At 43.3% G+C, this 20,808-nt stretch overlaps 1 protein-coding gene across 4 annotated transcripts in view; it reads right to left on the reverse strand.

Moving 5' to 3' along the window:
• ccdc57 (coiled-coil domain containing 57) overlaps positions 1-20,808 on the reverse strand; it is a 65,752-nt gene that overhangs the window by 37,033 nt on the left and 7,911 nt on the right. For 2 of the 4 annotated variants that reach the window (XM_050060305.1, XM_050060307.1), the window contains exons 4-6: positions 18,053-18,253; positions 17,660-17,822; positions 12,274-12,366 (exon numbers count right to left, since the gene is read on the reverse strand). In XM_050060305.1, coding sequence (XP_049916262.1) covers positions 12,274-12,366; positions 17,660-17,822; positions 18,053-18,253 — 457 coding nt within the window. Of the gene's footprint in view, positions 1-6,394; positions 7,059-7,271; positions 7,363-12,273; positions 12,367-17,659; positions 17,823-18,052; positions 18,254-20,808 lie in introns of those variants that run through there. The other 2 variants (XM_050060308.1, XM_050060306.1) reach the window with 2 other exon arrangements.

A 20,808-nucleotide genomic window follows, 5' to 3' on the forward strand; every position in this document is an offset into this window, starting at 1 on the left:
ATCTTTTCGGGTCAGGATAGGCCTAATTTTCGCAATATTACGCAGATGAAAAAATGCAGTCCGTGAGGTTTGTTTTAAATGAGAATTAAAAGACAAATCTTGATCAAATATTACTCCGAGGTTTCTTACGGTAGTGCTAGAGGCCAGAGCAATGCCATCTAGAGAAACTATGTCAGATAAAGAGTCTCTGAGTTGTTTGGGGCCAAGAACAATAACTTCAGTTTTGTCTGAATTTAACATCAGGAAATTGGTGCTCATCCAAGTTTTTATGTCTTTAAGGCAGTTATGGAGTTTAGTTAATTGATTACTTTCTTATTCTTCGATAAATACAACTGAGTATCATCCGCATAACAATGGAAATTTATAGAGTGATTTCTAATGATGTTACCTAAAGGAAGCATATATAGAGTTAATAGGATTGGTCCGAGCACAGAACCTTGCGGAACTCCAAAACAAACTTTGGTACGTAAGGACAATTCATTATGAACGTGATTGGGGCGCGGATGGCAGACCCCTGTCGTGCAGAGGAAGCTGGGGATGGCTAGTTCTATCAGGACATCCAGTGTGTAAGGCAGATTGTTGGAGACTAGCTTGTTGTTGGTGTAATCAGTGAGCCCATGGAGGAAGGCATCCAACAGGGCAGCAGCATTCCAGTCACTCTGGCAGGCCCTAGTGCAGAAGTCGATGGGGAAGTCTGCAACCGTCTGGTTCCGCTGACGCATCTCCATGAGACCCTGGGCACCGTCGGAGCCAGCGAAGCCCAGACCAAACACCTTGCGGAGTTCGGCAGCGAAGATCTGGAACATGGCACAGGTTGGCGTGCGTTTCTCCCACTCAGCAGTCCCCCAGAGCCAAGCTCCCGCAGTCAGGTAGTTGATTGTAATTGCCACTTTAGCCTCTTCAGTGGCGAACATGTGGGGTTCAGGAGAGAGAGAAAAGAATTCAACAGTTCATCAGGAATGTGTTGCACCCCTCCAGTTCTGCGGGGTTTCCATCCTGGGCTCAGGTCTGGCCCTCGGCGGCGAAGGAGCAGGAGTGGGGGGCTGGAGAGTGGAAGCGGAGGTCAAAGGTGTGGACTGAGCAAAGTCTGCCGCTATCTGTTGCATCTGAGCTGCTAAGTATAATGTAACCTGTAAGGGGTATGTGTTGGACTCAGATGCAGCACACAGGCACAGAGCGACGTTTAGTAATGACCTTTATTTATGCATAGAGTAAACAGGAACTTGAGCTAATGAAGATATTAAGGTAACAGTTCGGTCTCGGGGCTCAGAGCCCACACATCATCTCTAGGTTCAGTGGCCAGGAAACGAACCGGACCAAACCTGGAAGTGGGACCAAGAACAAGGACATGAGTCCTTGGACCCAAACAGTTCAGTCCGCTAGCTGGCAGAGGTAATAAAAAAGGGGCTAACTGATGGCGTGGTTGAGAAGGCAAGGGGGCCAGAACCAGAAGAGCAGCCCAGCGAAGCAGCAGAGCCAACGTGGGATGAGCAGCAGGGGAGTAGAAGCCAGGCGACAGATCGAGGAGCCGACAGGTAGGTGAAAGGAGAACATACACACAAGGCAGCGTGTGGCATCTCACAGATAATCTCTAAGCTGCAGCAGGCAACTGGCAAGCAAGTGGGAACACTCACACTGAAATGTTGTCGCAGGAAAACACCACACACCACACAGCCACAGGCAGACGGAAACCAGAGACACTGAGGCAGAACTTGTGGTCGGGGACAGAAGGCTGGTGAGTTTACCGGGAAACAGACAATGTAGGCAGGTCAGAGGCAGGCAGGGTCGGAAACTGGCGATCAGGCAGGTAGGGAGTGCTGGAAAGTCTTGCATGTGGGCGAAGAACAATCTAGCAAAGAGTGTGTGTGCTGCAGAGGCTTAAAGGAGAAGTCCGGTATTTTGCACTTTGAGCCCCATTTCTGGGTTGTTCATGATGAAATAGAGTGGCTAAGACCAAAATAGTGACCATTGCTCCTCTTCTGAGAATTTGGCTTTCCCCTGCCTGGCTTAACACTGCTGCCTATGGCCATGTGTGAATCTGTCCTAAAACCACCCTAAACGTTCATTTTCAAAGCCATGAAACTCACCGAGTGGTCAGTGGTGTTCGTTGATGTTCTGACATAAAAATCGTAGCAAACTGTGGTTTCCATCCGTGTTTTCGCTATACATCTCGATTGTGGAACTATTTTTTCAGCTGCCTCACACCCGTGTGTAAACTTCTGCTTGATTGTTCATTTGACCTTGAAGCGTTATACACTCCAGCACCACTTGATGGCGATAATGCTCCTTTACGTGGGTGTTGCCAACTGGCAGGAAACCATTGCAATGTAATGGAACACAGAAAAGAAGCAGAAGAAGAAGGTTGGCGTTGTGTTCAAAGGCATCGTACTGCGAAGGTTGTTTACAAGCAAGTAATAATGGGCAAGTTTTATGTGGTCAGCGACTGCGGGAAAATTCCTCCGAAGACTTCCCTTCCAAGACCCCGAGAGACTAAAATCATGGCTTTAATTCCTTGGTTTGGACATAAACACACCTATAAATGTTCCCCGGGAAGCTGACCACTGTGTTTGCGCATTGCACTGTCTAGACTTTCTGAACATCTGACTCGAACGGATCCAAAATAGCTGTTGTATTGTTGCTGCTTGATAAGTAGGTCCAGCTACTTCATCACATAACTTTAACAGGAAGTTAGACTACACTTCATTGACCCACAATAGCGTTTTTATTCACAACGTCACACAATGCATGTGGTGATAGTGTAGCCATCAAGCTGACAGGACTCCTGGGTGGGGGTAAGCCAGTAAAGTACTTCACTGTATGTGTGAGTAAACACATTCTAACCTGGCAGTGTCCAGGTAGGGGCCACCTATCTTGACAATGAATTTCTGTTATAATTCCCTGTCAGATCACCCAGGAAAAGTGTAACAACAATAATGTTTCAGTAGCCTTATTCAATGTTCAATTGGCACTGTCATTGTCATTTGATTTATGAACTCCAGATTTAGCAACATTGCACATAGACTTTCATTACCACCAAAACAACACCACCAGTTGATTAGTAATATTGATGAGATATTAAAGTTTTGTGACTTAATTGTGTTACAGGCTGTTGGTGAGGCAGAACCTTCTATTTTGAAAGCTCTACAGTCAACTCCTGTCAAGGACAGGCCTTCCTCCTCCAGTGATGTCAGTATGTGTTGGCTCCTTACCAGTCCACAGCCACAGCCTTACCAATCCACAAAATCATCAAAGAAATCCTTATCTGGCAGTTACCTTGCCTTCCCTGCCATATGGGAGACACCATCCCTATGTAAGCTATTTCTGTACTTTTCAGTACTTATGATACAACTAGAAAATGCATTTCCTGCGGAAAATGCGCGTGGATGCTGAATGCTGAAATGAAGGAGAGTTCTGAAATGCTGAAAATGCAGAAATATATCAAACACATTGCTACTTCTACTAGTAGTAGTGGTACTGCTTCTACTATTTATCCTGTACATTTTTTGATTACTTACTACTTCTACATACCTTTTGCTACATAAACCATTCAAATGTCAAAACATTCAGCTCAGAGGTTTCTGTCAATATGTTCGATATTTTTGTATTTTCAGCATTTTCTTTCATTTCAGCATTCAGCATCCACCAATTTTTCCACAGGAAATGAATTTTCTAGTTAATGTTGTTGTTGTTCAATTTCAATTCAATTTTATTTATAAAGCCCAATATCACAAATCACAATTTGCCTCACAGGGCTTTACAGCATACGACATCCCTCTGTCCTTAGGACCCTCACAGCGGATAAGGAAAAACTCCCCCAAAAAAAACCTTTAACAGGGGAAAAAAACAGTAGAAACCTCAGGAAGAGCAACTGAGGAGGTTGTTGCTGTTGTTGTTGTTGTTGTTGTTATTGTTAAATTCAAATGTTCCTTTGCTTCACTTTTCAACAGCCAGACAATTATCCAACTGAGATGTTTGAAATGAATGCCAGCATGTCTTCAGTCATGGAGGACGACCCAAAAGACATGAGCTTTAGCCTCAGTCAGCAGTCAGCGTCAAGTACCACCTCCAGTTCAATGTCAAGTCACTCAGAAACTGTGATGAAAGAAAATGGATTGTGAACGAGTTGAGCCTCATGAGACTGTTCAGAACCTGTCATAAGTGTGGTGTACCCATCTCTGACAAAAGAGTCACAACATCTGGCAGCCATATAAAGGTGGAATGGACATGTATGAACAATCATCATGACAAGTGGGCATCATGTCCTGATGCAAGAGGAATGGGGCAGAATAACCTGCTCGTATCTGCTGTAACACTTCACTGGAACTACATTACAGAAGTACATGAGTGGGCCAGACTGCTAAACCTACAACTCATCAAGAAATCACAATACTATTCCATTCAGTCAGACAACCTCATTCCTGTAATACATTTTACATACAAGGACCATCAACAAAACCTCATGAGGTGGCTTTTGAAAGAAAAGGCTGAAGGCAAGTCAATTGAGCTATGTGAGGATGCCAGGTCTTTTTTGTGTTTTTCTGTTTCATGGTAATTTTTTTTTTCTTGTAATACAATGACATGAAAGCATGGATTATTACAATGTATGTTAGAAGTGTATTCCTGTGTAGTAAAGAGGAATATCACACTAACATGTTGCCCTATTACATTTTCCAGGCTACAGCTGCAAGTATTCAACATATTCATTTCAGCTTGACTCTACTGAAGAGGTCATTCATTTTGAATTGTTACAGGTAGGCCTAAAATATTTTTGTTGTTCTAGTTATAAAACCTGAAGTCGATGGAAAAACATAATCCAGAATTTGTTTTCCCGTACCTTGTAGGATCAAAGAGGATTGGGTTGAGCATTAAGCCATGTAGAAATCTATTGCTCATTCCTTATTCTTCTCTCTTTTCAATGTGTAGGTCAAGCTAGCAGTGAAGCTAGCAGTTCAGTCGCCATGGAGTCCCAAGGTTTTAGGAGGGGTCTAAACAAGCTCGTCTTTACTGAAGGACTGGACATAGACCTCATCCCCACAGACCAATCAATCAATCAATTTTATTTATAAAGCCCAATATCACAAATCACAATTTGCCTCACAGGGCTTTACAGCATACGACATCCAGAGGGACACTCACAGCAGATAAGGAAAAACTCCCCAAAAAACCCCTTTAACGGGGAAAAAAAACGGTAGAAACCTCAGGAAGAGCAACTGAGGAGGGATCCCTCTTCCAGGATGGACAGACGAGCAATAGATGTCGTACAGAACAGATCAACATAATAAATTAACAGTAAATCGTATGACACAATGAGACAGAGAGAGAGAGAGAGACAGAGAGAGATGCAGGACAGACGGTAATGACAGTAGCTTACAACAACATTAATGAAAGTAATAATATCATAATTAATAATAACATATTAATATCTGATAGTATACATGTGTGACAATAATCATATGTGTATACTAACAGTAGAAGTATGACTAATGATAACAGCAGCAGCAGGAGGCATCTGGCAGGACCACGGCAGCAGCACAACCACACACGTCACACTATCCAGGCACCGCTGCAATACGAGTTAACCTGAGAGACAGTGGAGCACAAAGGCTCCAGACTTGCATTTCTTAAACCTATGTCTGTGTTTCGTTCTGATTGTAGACAGGCATGAAAAAGAAACTTGTAATATTCGCCAAAAAAAGGGACAACCAGGACCCGCAGGACTGGCTTTGCTCGATCCTCAATCATTTTTGGTTCGCATGCTCATCTTGCGGTGGGAGTGCAGAGGTAATTACCCCAATATATTGACGGCATGGAAGATATGCATAGATAACATATAAACACCAAAATGCAGTCACAAGACAATCTGATAGTCTTACATGTAATCTTAAAATATAATCTTTTCTGTAGGAACTGAAATGATGGTGGACCTCACTACTACACCACATCTGTGGGGAGCACACATGAGAGCAAGACGGCAAAAAGTGGGCATGCCCTCACCCTGCCCTAAGCCCAGATGAGGAAAAGCAGAAGCGATGGCTCCACCCAGATTCCAAAGCGGTCAAGGGTCTACAGTCAATTGTCAAAGATAAAAGACTTCTGAAAGACCTTGAGCAGATGACTCACTTTAAACATACTGGTACGTAGCCTTATGAAGCACATCTATGCAAAATCACACAAGCATGTTAGAAATGTTATTGTTACAGGGCTTTGTTCACCTAGGTAATAGCTCTCACTATCTAATAAATGACTTTCATTTACAGGTTCTTTGGAGGTGTACCACAATGTTATGCTGAAGAAGCCTAAACGACTGCATTTTGGTTACAATACCATGGTAGCCCGAACACAACTAGCCATCCTGGACAACAACTACAATATAGGCAGAGAGCAGGCAGTGACTTCACAAGGTATTGTGAGAGATTGTAAAAGTGGACCTTTAATACTTTTTACAATTCTGTTAATGTAATAATAAATAACTAATGTTCTCTGTTTACAGGGACTCCAAGATTCAGTCTGTCATTCACTAAACAGAGCAAGGAATGGGTGGCAAAGAAAATCTACGAGCCTACAAGTCAGTACTTCACCAACCACCTGGTGGAACGTGTGTTGGAGAGAGGGGAGGAAAAAACCGAGAAGACAACTGCATGTTCAGCAGCCTACAAACATTGCCAGTAAGCAAAGACCCCCCACGGAAGAAGTAATAAGAAAGCATCAAACAAGATTCCCCAGCCACACCAATACTTGAAAACCTAAGCATCCGCACAATTACAAACTCCTTCAATCACTTCTCACTTTATTTTTTACCTTTGTTACAGTGTGAAAATAGTTTAATACAGTGTGATGTGCATTTTATTTACAAAAAAAAATGAAAAGCTTTTGCTGGTCAGAATAAATCCTCTATCTCCCTCACTGTGAATCCTGCATACTGTACAGTGGGGGATGGGAACGCGTCTCTGATGGCCCACACCACACAACTAGGCAGTGCAACTCGATTTCCACGTCCAAGTTGTTGGCCCTTGAGGGCCCACTCCAGAATCACTCTATATGCCACCAGTCGGTATTGTCTGAAAGTAACATGGATATTGCATAGATTCTGCATCAGTAAACAATGATGACAAGGTAGCAGGGAATAACAGAATGTCTGTTTTCAAGGGGCTGCTGCTATAGCCTAGCCTATGTAGCCTATGTGTATTTAACCCAAACATATGCTATGACTTGGACGGACTTCTGAAATTGAAATTCATTACATCAAAGAGCAAAAAGGTTATATAGCCTACCTCTCCGACAGCTGCCCATTCAATCCCTCGGGTGTGGGACGCTCCATCTCCATCTCTCTTTGATGAAGTTCCTCCTCGGTAAACTCCGGTTCTAATCGGTAACCACGGCCATCAAAATCAATTTCGAATGCGTCATCATCCAGAATCCACCTTTCAAAATCCTTTGTGCAGTTGTTTAAACTTATTACAAAACTTTTTTGTTCATTCTCGTTCTTCCTCCAGGAGCGCACAAAGCACTGTCGAGCCGGCACTTTCACTGAGCTAAAAGACTACAACTACAACCTTGATGTAAACAACCCCCTTTCCATTTCCGGCGGCGGATTACTACCAACGGACAATGAGGCTTCTATAGAAAACCAATGGGGTCAAATAAATCATCACGAAAACCACAGTTTGCTACGATTTTTATGTCAGAACATCAACGAACACCACTGACCACTCGGTGAGTTTCATGCCTTTGAAAACGAACGTTTAGGGTGGTTTTAGGACAGATTCACACATGGCCATAGGCAGCAGTGTTAAGCCAGGCAGGGGAAAGCCAAATTCTCAGAAGAGGAGCAATGGTCACTATTTTGGTCTTAGCCACTCTATTTCATCATAAATATATATATTTTTTTTTTAATAATTTAAGAACTATGCCGAATGCGATTTTTGTAACCATCTGTACCCCTCCAGTGTAAGTATGTAGATTTATTTTGAAATAAATCACCATCATCATCACCATCATCATCTTCACCATCAACATCTGTAATTGCTTATCCTGGTACAGGGTCGCGAGGCAGGGCAGGAGCCTATCCCAGCTGACATTGGGCGGGAGGCAGGTACACCCTGGACAGATCACCAGACTATCACAGGGCTGACACATGAAGAGACAACCATTCACACTTTCATTCACACCTAAAGCCTAGTTCACATTACACAATTTTCACCCTGATTTTGTCGCAGAGACTATCGTAATCTTTTGAGTGTTCATACCTGGACGTGTGTTTCTGTCAAGGAGTCTCGCCAACTGCGTTACGACCTGTGTGTGCACACCACAAGATTTCTCCACCGAGCCCTCGCCGACAGTGCCCCAGATAATGCGGTGACGTCACCAAACTATGTTTTTAACTTGGAGACGACACATCGTAAAGGCATGGATATTCTTCCCAGTGTTGAATCAGATCTGCCTTCAGGGCCTGGGTCCAAACACAATGCACTCCCCGTGATCCTGTGGACGCCGCCATTGTTGTTGTTGCTTGCCGGCTTGCCAGTGTTGCCAGATCTTGAGAGAAAAACAAGCAACCAGGGCTATGGAAACAAGCCCAAAAGAAGCGATGGATATATATAGAGAAAGGCGACGTTTAGAGAGCAAGTCCAAATAAGCAACTACACTTTAGAAACAAGCCCAAAAAAATGCAACCCATGACTACCAATATTTGTAAGCGACTTTACAAAAAAACAAGCCCAAAGTCACGGCTAATAAGCGGACCTGGCACCTGTCCTCCTCACATTTCTTCTGTCCTCCTGCGTGCTGACGTGGCTGATGCTCTTTGTCAGTCGTGTCACACTTCTCCAGTTTTCTAGCATGCCAGATATCCAGTCCCAGTCACAGACGAGGGGGTGACTTGCTGGTAGGCTTGTTCACACATGAGGACTCGTCGTGGCTGAAGGTGGCTCTCAAGATCCTCTGCGACGTCAAAATTGCGGTGAAAATCATGTAATGTGACCTAGGCTTAACCTGCATGTCTTTGGACTGTGGGAGGAAGCTGGAGAACCTGTAGAAAATCAACACTGACACAGGGGGAAGGGCCAGAAGGATAGAAGAGCCAGCCTGCTGGCGGATTCTAACTTGGAATCCTTTTGCTGTGAGGCGACAGTGCTAAGCAATGCACCACTGTACTACATCCCGTAATATCAGAATAGTTACCCATTAGTTAAAAAAATACCTTCAGCACAAATTCTCTTAAGTTGCCAGATTGTTACCTCCTTCTCCCCAAACTTCACATCCTGTTACATTGTTCCTACATTATGTATCGGTACTAGGGATGTCAATGGTTAACTGTTAATCGGTTAACAGCAGTTCAAGGCTGGATTAAAAGGCTTCTGAAAGGGATACAATTGCACCAGAGCCCTTGCTGGAACAGCATGACACTTAGCTAATGTTAGCTTCTGGCAAAAAGTCAATGCAGCGGTCCAGAGATATTAACGTTTGTAAGATTATGTCCTATATGACGTGGTGGACCCCAGAGTTAACTTCTACAATGTCCAGTTTGTCAGATGTTTCTCATTAATTCACACATTCTTGCACGCAGCTCAGCTGGAAAAGCTCCACTTCAGCAGCACGTGGTTTCAGATAATGTGACATTAGATATCACATTAATGTTTCACCTGCCCAATCCGAAAAATGTATAAGGCATTTCACTGGCCTAAACAAAGAGGCAAGCGTTAATGTTGAGCCCCAGTGCCTCTTGTGTTTTATGTCATTTGGTCATGTCTTTCTTTTTTACTCTTAAAAGTGAATGATTTAGTCACCAGTTAATGGTTGTCAGGCTGTCAAAAGCAAAAGTAACCGAAACTGACATCCCGTATCGGTACGTACTGTACTGGTACACTGTTAGAATGTACAAATAATTACACTTTCAGTTGGGAAGAATTGCAGGCTGTAATCTAAAGTGTTACCACTCTTGTTTGAAGGAACACATGTAGGCCTGCACTGCAATGAAGTGATGCACAGGAAACAGTATATTCCAATACATACCAAAGATCACAATGGGTGGCTAGCTATACTTAAAAGAGGGGGTACAAGAGGGGCTGTAGTCCTTGCAGTGTGTTAATGTGCAGCTTTTTGGCCAAGACACAGTAATGTCAGGTGACGCAGCAGGGGGCTTTCGTTGCCGCTAATTCTCTGAAACTGGTTTGGTGTGCCTGGGCCTTTATTCAGACTGTGTGACAGACACAGACACCTGTTTGGGACTCTGAGACAAAGTCTAGGGAAGTGGCTAGTTGTTGCTCTTTGGTGGAGATGGAAAACTGAAACTAACACAAACACTACTGATCAGGAATAAATCTCACTGCTGTGTGGCTTATTGTCCATTCAAATGTAACCCCCCCCCACAGACAGAGATCTATACAATCAGCACAGTTTCAAGTTCCAAGATGAGTGTCACCGATTCAGTATCTGATCAAATGTCAATATTATGATATTAAAATGAAGTTTACCTTTGGCCTTTTGGATATAAAATGTCATCACTTCATCATTTTATCCTATTAGACATTTGTGTGAAGTTTTGCCATAATTAGCATATGAATTTTTGAGAGTGTGGCCAAAAACATGTATTGTGAGATCACAGTGACCTTGAACTTTGACCACAAAATTCTTGTCAGTTTATTCTTTAGTCCAAATGGATGTTTGTGCCAAATTTTAAGAATTTCCCTAAAGGTATTCTTGAGATATCGTGTTCATGAGAATGAGAAAGATGAAGTGACATTGATCTTTGACCTATGACCACCAAAATCTAATCAGTTCATCTTTGAATCCAACTGGATGTTTGTGCCAAATTTGAAGTAATTCCCTTGTTAGTATGTATTTTTACATCCTCACTGACCAGTGGCTACTTGGTCAAGACCCCCTGAGGACCATGTTCCGTCAGGACAGCTGTCATGGCGTCAGAAGTACTAGATGGACAAGTTAGACTAATTTTAGTTGGCCCAAGGCCAAGTTAAATTTGGCAAAGTACCATTTAGGTAACATCACTCATGCTACTATCCTAGTATATAAGCTGTGTCTCTCTCTGTTCAAATCATCACATAGCTTCTGCATGTAGCCATTGTTGATCCGAGCTCGTAATAAACGTGCATTAAGAAAGAACTCCGTGATCGGTCTCATCCTTGAACTTTCCAGATCATCGCAGAAACACCTACTCTCATCCCTCAAGCTGTTTTTGACATATTCTGTTCATGAGAATGAGATGGATGCAAGGTCACACTGACCTTGACCTCTAACCCGTGACCACCAAAATCTAAAAAGTTCATCGATGAGTTCAAGCGAATGTTAGTGTTCATAAATGTACGCGTTTTTGAGATATCACTTTCACAAGAATGGGACGTACTTACGTATGGGCTGACAACCCGAAAACATAATGCCTCTAGCCACGGCTATTGCTGGCAGGGAGACATAATACAAGAAAACTGCTTTAGTTAGGATGGGAAATGTCATTTTTATTCATAAACTACCTATGAAACAGCCAGAGAGAACTCTTTTGATCCAAACTAGCTTGAATATTTAGAGAAAGGAATGTTGCAAGATCAAAAAGTGGTGATGTAAAAAACATGTTTATTTGCCAAAGTCTAATAGTAGAGTTAGAGCTGCTCCTCTTGCTCCATCACTCAGGCACCTATGTACATTACAGTGATTACAACCCTGAGGATCTCTGAGCTGCTATCACCATCAGAGTGACAGTCATTAAAAAAAGCCTTCTGAAGGTGAAAATGTGATAGGTAAAGTCGATTTTTCAAATTGAGGGGTAACATAATTTTTGGAGATTTATGCCACTGAGCTGGACCACTTTACAGCCTTGGTTTGCTAACTAGCTTTTATTTTTCTTTAGACTCAGATAAGCCACTGCCAGATGTGTTACTGTACATCAGTAGGGAGTACACATAGAGGAATGATGCATCAACAACCAGAAACTGTGCGACTGTGTGCAATACAAGGTCAGAGATTTTCTATGTTTGTGTTGGTGTGCAGGTGTGAAAACAAGACAGTCAGTTCACTACAAAATTAATCAAAGTCTATGTACAGACCCACTAAATGTTGAGGAGTAATGATGAGTGGGCTGTTTCCATACAGGTCAGCAAGCTTGTCTGGTAGGTGAGAAGTTATGTGCTTTGTTTTGCTTTGGTTCTATTTGTCTGCACAGTGTGATGTGGATGTATTCTCACCTACAACCTGGTCTGTCTCAGTTTGAACATAACCTATGGTTCTATTTGTCTGCATGGTGTGAGGTGGATGTATTCTCACCTGTACTGCCTGGTCTCTCTCAGTTTGAACAGAACGTAGTAAGACAGTCAAGTCCTGCAGATCTTGTTCTTTCTCCTTCAGCTCTGCTTTAACCTTAAAGAGACCAACATTAAATGTTATTATTATTCATATCATTATCAGCCTTGACCTTTAAACCAGCAATGAGACAAAGGTGTATCCATTTCTATTTCAAGACCGTGACAAAGATCAGTGCACTTACTGCCCAAACAGGTGGCAGAATATAAATTATTATCACTATTAATGAGTGGCAAGGCTGGTGTTTGTCAGCTCATACCTGTTGTTGGTGCTACATTCTCCATCTGGAGTCACAAATAAGGCATTGACAGTCTGGTCAAAAATTAAAACAAATATTGCAAAAATTTGAAAGGAATTGGCGATTAACCAAACTGGAAGAATCTCATTTAGTCTGGGAAGACAGTCTCAAAGCGTATAAGAGGGCCCTTCGCAATGCCAGAGCAAATGATTACTCAGCATTAACAGAAGAAAATAAGAACAACCCCAGGTTTCTTTTCAGCAGTCACAGCTCTATTGAGCCTTGTATTCCTTTAGCCCTTAGCAGTAATGACTTTATGAGCTTTTTAATGACAAAAACTATTAGATGCAAAATTCATGACCTCGAACGGAACCAATCAGCCCTCAAACACAGCTGTAAGACCTAATATATATTTAGGTAGCTTCTCCTCGATTTCTCTTCAACAATTGACCCCAATGATTTCTTCATCTAAATCATCGAACGTCTCTCTTAGACCCCATTCCAACTAGGCTACTTAAGGAAATTTTACCTTTAGCTAACACTCACCTATTAGACATGACCAATATATAAACCACAATCATTTAAGGTAGCTGTAAATAAACCTCTTCTAAAAAAGCTCCTCCAAGAATCGCCATCTCAACGTGGTGGAGGGGTTTGAGTGTCCCTGTGAACCTGGGAGCTGTGAGGTTCACAGCAATGAGGGAGGCTGTCAGGCTGAAGAAGGAGGCCTTTCGAGTCTGGCTGGCCCAGGGGTCTCCTGAAGCAGCAGACAGGTACCGGTTGGCCAGAAGGGCTGCAGCTGTGGTGGTCGCTGAAGCAAAAACCCGGGTGTGGGAGGAGTTCGGGGAGGCTATGGAGAAGGACTTTCGGTTGGCCTCAAGGAAGTTCTGGCAGACCGTTAACTGACTCAGGAATGGAAAGCAGGGCTTGTCTCAGGCTGTGAGAGGGAGAACTGCTGACCCGAACTGGGGACATCGTCGGGCGGTGGAAGGAGCACTTTGAGGACCTCCTGAACCCGGCCATCATGTCCACTGTGCCAGTGACGTGCCGGGTGTGGATGAGATTCGCCCTGAGATGCTGAAGGCTCTGGGCACTGTGGGGCTGTCTTGGCTGACACGCCTTTTCAGTTTTGCTTGGAGGTCGGCTACGGTGCCTGCGGAGTGGCAGACCAGGGTGGTGGTCCCAATCTTCAAAAAAGGGGACCGGAGGGTGTGCTCCAACTATCGGGGTATCACACTGCTCAGCCTCCCGGGTAAAGTTTACTCCAGGGTGCTGGAAAGGAGGCTCCGACCGATTGTCGAACCTCAGATTCAGGAGGAGCAATGCAGATTCCGTCCTGGCTGTGGAACAGTATGAAGCAGTTGGGATGAGAGTCAGCACCTCCAAGTCTGAGGCCATGGTTCTCTGTCGGAAACCAGTGGATTGCCCTGTCCGGGTAGGGGGAGAGTTACTGCCTCAAGCAAGGGAGTTCAAGTATCTTGGGATCTTGTTCACGAGTGAGGGTAGAATGGAGCATGAGATGGATCGGTGGGTCAGTGCGGCTTCTGCAGTGATGCGGGCGCTGCGCCGGTCCGTCGTGGTGAAGAGGGAGCTGAGCCGGAAAGCAAAGCTTTCGATTGACTGGTCCATCTATGTCCCAACCCTCACCTATGGTCATGAACTCTGGGTAGTGACTGAAAGAATGAGATCCCGGATACAAGCGGTGGAAATGAGTTTCCTCCGTAGGGTGGCTGGGCTCAGCCTTAGAGATAGGGTGAGGAGCTCGGACATCTGGAGGGAGCTCGGAGTAGAGCTGCTGCTTCTTCGCGTCGAAAGGGGTCAGTTGAGGTGGTTCAGGCATCTGACTAGGATGCCTCCCGGGCGCCTTCCACTGGAGGTGTCCCGGGCACGTCCCACTGGTAGGAGGCCCCGGGGCAGACCCAGAACACGCTGGAGGGATTACATATCTCGTCTGGCCTGGGAACGCCTTGGGGTCCCCCAGGAGGAGCTGGAAAGCGTTGCCGGGGAGAGGGATGTCAGGGATGTCGAGGGATGCCACGACCCGGCCCAGGATAAGCGGATGAAAATGGATGGATGGATGGATAAAAAAGCCCACCCTGGATGCACAGGTGTTAGCCAACTATAGACCAATTTCTAATCTTCCCTTTCTTTCAAAGATTCTTGAGAAAGTAGTCGCAGACCAGCTGTGTGACTTTCTCCGTGATAATAATTTATTTGAGGAATTTCAGTCAGGATTTAGAGTGCATCATAGCACTGAGACAGCACTAGTTAAATTACAAATGATCTTCTGATTGCCTCAGACAAAGTACTCGTCTCTGTACTTGTTTTATTAGATCTTATTGCGGCATTTGACACAACTGACCATCAAATTCTGCCACAGAGACTGGAACATTTAATTGGCCTGAAAGGCTCTGCACGAAGCTGGTTTAAATTTTATTTATCTGATCGTTTTCAGTTTCTTCATGTTCATGATGAATCATCTCTACGTACTAAATTTTGTTTTGGAGTTCCACAAGGTTCTGTGCTCGGATTAATTCTGTTCACTTTATATATGCTTCCCTTAGGTAACATCATTAGAAATCACTCTGTAAATTTCCATTGCTATGCGGATGATACACAGTTGTATTTATCGATAAAGCCAGAAGAAACGGATCAATTAACTAAACTTCAAAAATGCCTTAAAGACATAAATATCTGGATGAGCACCAATTTCGTGATGTTAAATTCAGACAAAATTGAAGTTATTCTTCTTGGCCCTAAACACCTCAGAAACTCTTTATCTGATGATATAGTTTCTCTAGATGGCATTGCCTCTAGCACTACCGTACGAAACCTTGTAGTAATATTTGACCAATATTTGTCTTTTAACACCAATTTAAAACAAACCTCATGGACTGCGTTTTTTCATCTGCCTAATATTGCGAAAATTAGGCCTATCCTGTCCCAAAAAGATGCAGAAAAATTGGTCCACGCTTTTCTTACCTCTAGGCTGGATAACTGTAATTCCCTATTATCAGGTAGCTCTAATAAGTCTTTAAAAACTCTCCAGCTAATTCAGAACGCAGCGGCACATGTACTGACTGAACTAAGAAATAAGATCACATTTTTCCTGTTTTAGCTTCTTTGCACTGGCTTCCTTTTTGATAAAGCTTATACTCATGCAGCCACTTCAAATTTCCGTTTGGTCCATGGTGGAGCCCTGACTAATCCGTGACAGGTCCCTGTCGTCACCTGGCCGGGCTCGTAGCTCTAATGAGATCCCCCGCAATGACGTAGAGAATACAGGGCCGACTGGTAACGCCCCTAAGTTTAACTTGTAGAAACCAGTTGCAATGGTCTGTCTATCCACCAGGAGGAGCAGTGAGTGTGGAAGCTGAAGCGGTTTACTGCGCCTCTTATTACTGTAATAGTGGGAGAGAGCTTCCCACACAGAGCATATTTAATGATTATCAGGCTACCATATCATAGGTCATAAATATTATGCTTCAGCGTTTGTCCACTAGATGGCTGTAGAAGGCAATGAGTGAACTTAAAGCGATACTCCGGCATTAGGGGTGTAACGGTACACAAAAATCTCGGTTCGGTACGTACCTCGGTCCACAAGTCACGGTTCGTTTTTTTTCGGTACAGTAATGAAAAAAATAGACAACTATTAAATATCTTTAACTTATTGGTAACCTTATTAAAACATACCACCACAGCAGTTAACTCTTTTTACACAATTTTTGAATGAAACAAATATATATAAAATCCTGCTTTTTCACATTGTTTGAATGAAAATAGAAATATAAAAGTGAAAAATAAAATCTTGCTGTTTTTTTAACACATTTTTTGAATGAAAAATATAAATATACATTTCTGCTTTAACAGTTTTACTCAATTAAAATAAAAAGTATAGTGCAGCTGGTCAGCTTTAAAGCCTGCTCAGATTCAGTTTTACTAGGAACTTACTTAGCTTTCCCACTTTGTTAAAGTGCAGTAAACAAAACATGCTTATATCTAAAGTGCAGCTTAAACAATTTTACTCAACTCCAATGGCGTTGGTTATTTCTTTAGCGCGATGGTCAGGGAAACGCTCTTTCTTTTTAAACGACGACGATATCGTAGTTTGCACCAGATTGCTTTTTCTAGTCGTGCCGGTTAACGTTCAAACTCGGGTGGTGTCGCTTTAGATGCGTTAGCATGTTAGACGTGTTTCCAAGTACATACCCGACCGCTGTTCTGCAGTGTCGGCACACTGCTTTTGTCTTGTCAACTTGTTTATTTCCATCTTCGTATTTTACCCTGAAACCAAAGTGTTCCCAAACGGAGGACTTAAGGTTTGCGGGTGGGTCTTCAGGTTCGTCAGGCTCACTTGCCATGTTGTCAAAATGCGAGAATGCGCTGCACAAAGTGAAAGCGGAGATTTACGGGACTCGGTCCGTCACTCAATTATGTCCATTGGGGAACTAGATATTTTAAATGGTTCGGCTCGCAAAAACGGAATTAGAATAAAACAAAATAAAATAAAATAATATCCTGCACCCAATAATTCGGTACAGGGTCGTGCCGAACCGAAAGTCGCGTACCGAACGGTTCGACACAAATACATGTACCGTTACGGCCCTATCCGGCATTATTCAATCCATGGCTCTGTCGTCTTACTGTAGGTCACACAGTGCTGTCTATAGAGGAAACAGCGAGGAGGCATGGTGCAGCATGGGCCGAGTGCTGATGCGGCGGCGAGGGCTGACCCAATCGGGCAACTTTGCTGAAACCGAAACTATGCAGAGTTGCCTGACTGGGTTGACTTTCACTGCCACGCAGGTGTTCGGCTTGTGTTGTGCCAAATTTTCTTGTTCCTTTTCCTAGCGATAGCTTGCTGTAACCTTGGACAACACACCTACGGATTGAGTAACACCGGAATAGTATGCGGTCCAGTCAAGCCACACAATGGGCTGGACGATGGTGGAGTGAGATTTCTTAAACCGGCACGAGAGTGACATTGATGGTGAAAGGGTGACAGTCACACCAGATGTGTGAGACTTGGCAACCCTGCCTTAATATGCATGTGCACCAGTAAATCCACATACAGTGTTCAGAGGGGGGTTGTGTAACACTTGAGAGGCTGACCTGGTCTCGAGCCTTGGTCAGATCTTGTATTAGCTGCTCATTCACAAGGTAGCACTGCACCTTCATGTCCTCACAGCGTCTCTGCCACTCCAGCTCCATCTGGACTTGCATCTGTTCTAAGGCCCTCTCTCTCTTCAAACCAACACTTAGTTGCTGCTTGTAGCTGATAAAACAGACAGACAGACACACATATAGACAGACAGACAGACAGACAGATACACGCACACACACACACACACACACACAAACAAAAGATCTCTGGTCAACTGGTGACATCATCACAGCTCACAGCTGCTGGCATATGTACACTGATGGACAGCCACATGCAGTAAACACAAATAGCAGCTTTGTAAATGCCAATTAAATTATTTATTTTATCAGTGTCTGTCTTACCTCTGGATTGTCTCATCTTTCTCTTTCATGGCCTCCTGATGGTCTTCCTGTATGCAGCATACACGTGCAGCCAGAATGTCTATGCTCCCCTGTAGTTTAATGACGTGTCTCTCAGCCTTCTGCAGCTGCTCTGTGAGGGCCTGATACTGAACCTCCAGCTGCCCATCACACTCCATCAGAGTCTGGACCACATTTGCATATCTTGTCAGAAACAGACATAAAGTTAGACATTAGGAGACATTTAGAGGACTTACGGTACCAGTAAGATCTTTTACATGCACAAGGTGACATTACCACTTACTATCACTGCTGCCGAATGAGATAAACAGGTACACAGATACCACCTTTGTGAGGCTGCTGAGAAGCTGAATTTTTAAGATGAAAACACACCAGCGCTGCCATGGCATGTCATGTGGTGTGCATCAAGTGCCGCACATCAAGTGCCGCACATCAAGTGCCACCACTAGCACACACTGGACACGTCACACTGCAGCCCCCACAAAGTTATTACTACTTTTACTGAAAGATCTGTACCTCTTCCACCACTGTATTAGGTTAAAAGCACGTGTGGACACCCTTCATAAAAGTTAATTAAAGAGCCAGTCTCCTGAGCTATGACCCGCAAGGCAATATCTTTTTGGCCATGGTCTGTATAATATCGAGACTGTGGGTCATTTAGCTCGGGATATTTCCAGACCTCAACAAGTCTCTCCTCATCCATTCTTCATCACACACACAAGACAGCAACAGCTACAGAGTTCTCTTTGCATCAATTTATTTTTATTTATCTAAACCTTTATTTTAACTCGTTGGTCACTGAGGTTTCCCTCATTTACAGGGACGACGAGTTTACAACAGCAACAAAGCATAAATACAATTACAGTGAAAAACAATCACAAGGCGATTTACAAAAGTCAGACACCATACATTTAAAATCAGCAAGAGAGGGTATATTCTCCAGCCCCAAAGCGTGTTGGAGAATATTCCAAGAGTTTGGAGCATCAAAAGAAAAAGCTGATTTACCATGTACAAAAGGGACCTTAAGAAACATCAAACCACTGGATCGAGTTGAGTAAGATCCAGAGCGCCATTCTAGTAGGGATGAAATGTATGGGGGCTGCTTACCAGTAAGGGCCTTGAAAATAAACGTGTACCAGTGCTTCATGTGTCTGTCAGAAAGAGAGGACCAACCAACTTTTTTATATAGTATACAATGATGGGTGTCATATCTATCCCTGGTAATAAATCTAAGAACAGAGTGATAAATGGAATCCAGAGGTTTGAGGGTTGTAGTTGCTGCATGTCTGTAAATAATATCACCGTAGTCCAAAACTGATAAAAAGACTGACTCAACAATTCTCTTCCTGCTGATTAATGGGAAGTAAGATTTGTTTCGGTACAGGAAGCCAACCTTCTGTTGCAGGGTGGAGGCAAGAACATTAATATGAAACTTAAAAGTTAATTTTTCATCAAGCCAGAGGCCAAGATACTTATATTCAGTGACTCATTCTATGAGTGAGCCATCTATGGTTGATAAAAGTGTGTTGTTGCAATCCAGGTTTCGAGATTGAGAGAATAGCATAAATTTGGTCTTTTTTACATTTAAGACTAATTTCAGGCTAATAAGAGCCTCCTGGAGAACATTAAAAGAGAGCTGCAGTTTCTCGGTGGCCAACTGTACAGAATCAGCAATGCAATACAGAATTGTGTCGTTTGCATACAAATGGGTATGACAGTCATTCAGAGAAGAAAGAATATCATTGATGTAAATGGTAAAAAGGACAGGACCCAAGACAGGTAAGAATTCAGAATAAAAGTTACCAGACTTTACACACTGGCGCCTAGAAGACAAATAATCAGCAAACCAATCACAGGCACTAGCATGTAAACCTATGTTGTGTACTCTATTCAGCAGAATTTGGTGATCGACTGTGTCGAATGCCTTTGACAAGTCAACGAACGAAGCAGCACAATGTTTTTTTTGTCTAATGCTGTGATTATGCCATTGGTAACCAGAGTGATGGCTGAAATTGTACTATGATTGGCTCTAAATCCTAATTGATGGGGACTAAGTAATGAATAGGTAGAAAGAAAACCCTTGAGTTGATTGTTTATCAGCGTCTCCAGAACCTTAGCGAGGCAAGGTAACTTAGAAATGGGACGATAATTATCCAGGTTATCCCTGTCACCTCCCTTATACAGGGGAGTCACCTGGGCAGATTTCCAGACAAGGGGAAATTTACCAGAGGAAGTGGAAAGATTAAATATATATGTAAGTGGCTCAGCAATAAATGGGGCGGCCAACCTGATGAAAAAGGGTTCTAAATTATCCTCACCAGTAGAGCATCTAGGGTTGATTGATAGTAACTGATGAAGTACCTCTTGCTGGGAGACAGGGTTAAAAGAAAAACAAACAGAAAACAAACAATCAGAGCTGACAACTGATGGCGTTACTGTAGACTTGAATTTCTGATCAAACAGAAGGCCAGCATCAGCAAAATGTGTGTCGGCAGAGCACTGGAAGCTTTAGGTTTAAGTAGATTTACTGCACTCCAAAATTTAGCTGGGTTGGAGAAAGAACTGGAGATAAGATGGCGATTGACCAAACTGGAAGAATCTCGTTTAATCTGGACAGACAGTCTCAAAACTTATAAGAGGGGCCTCCGCAATGCCAGAGCAAACTATTACTCAGCATTAATAGAAGAAAACAAGAACAACCCCAGGTTTCTTTTCAGCACTGTAGCCAGGCTGACTGA

The sequence above is a fragment of the Epinephelus moara genome, chromosome 13, assembly GCF_006386435.1.
Source record: "Epinephelus moara isolate mb chromosome 13, YSFRI_EMoa_1.0, whole genome shotgun sequence".
NCBI lineage: Eukaryota > Metazoa > Chordata > Actinopteri > Perciformes > Serranidae > Epinephelus > Epinephelus moara.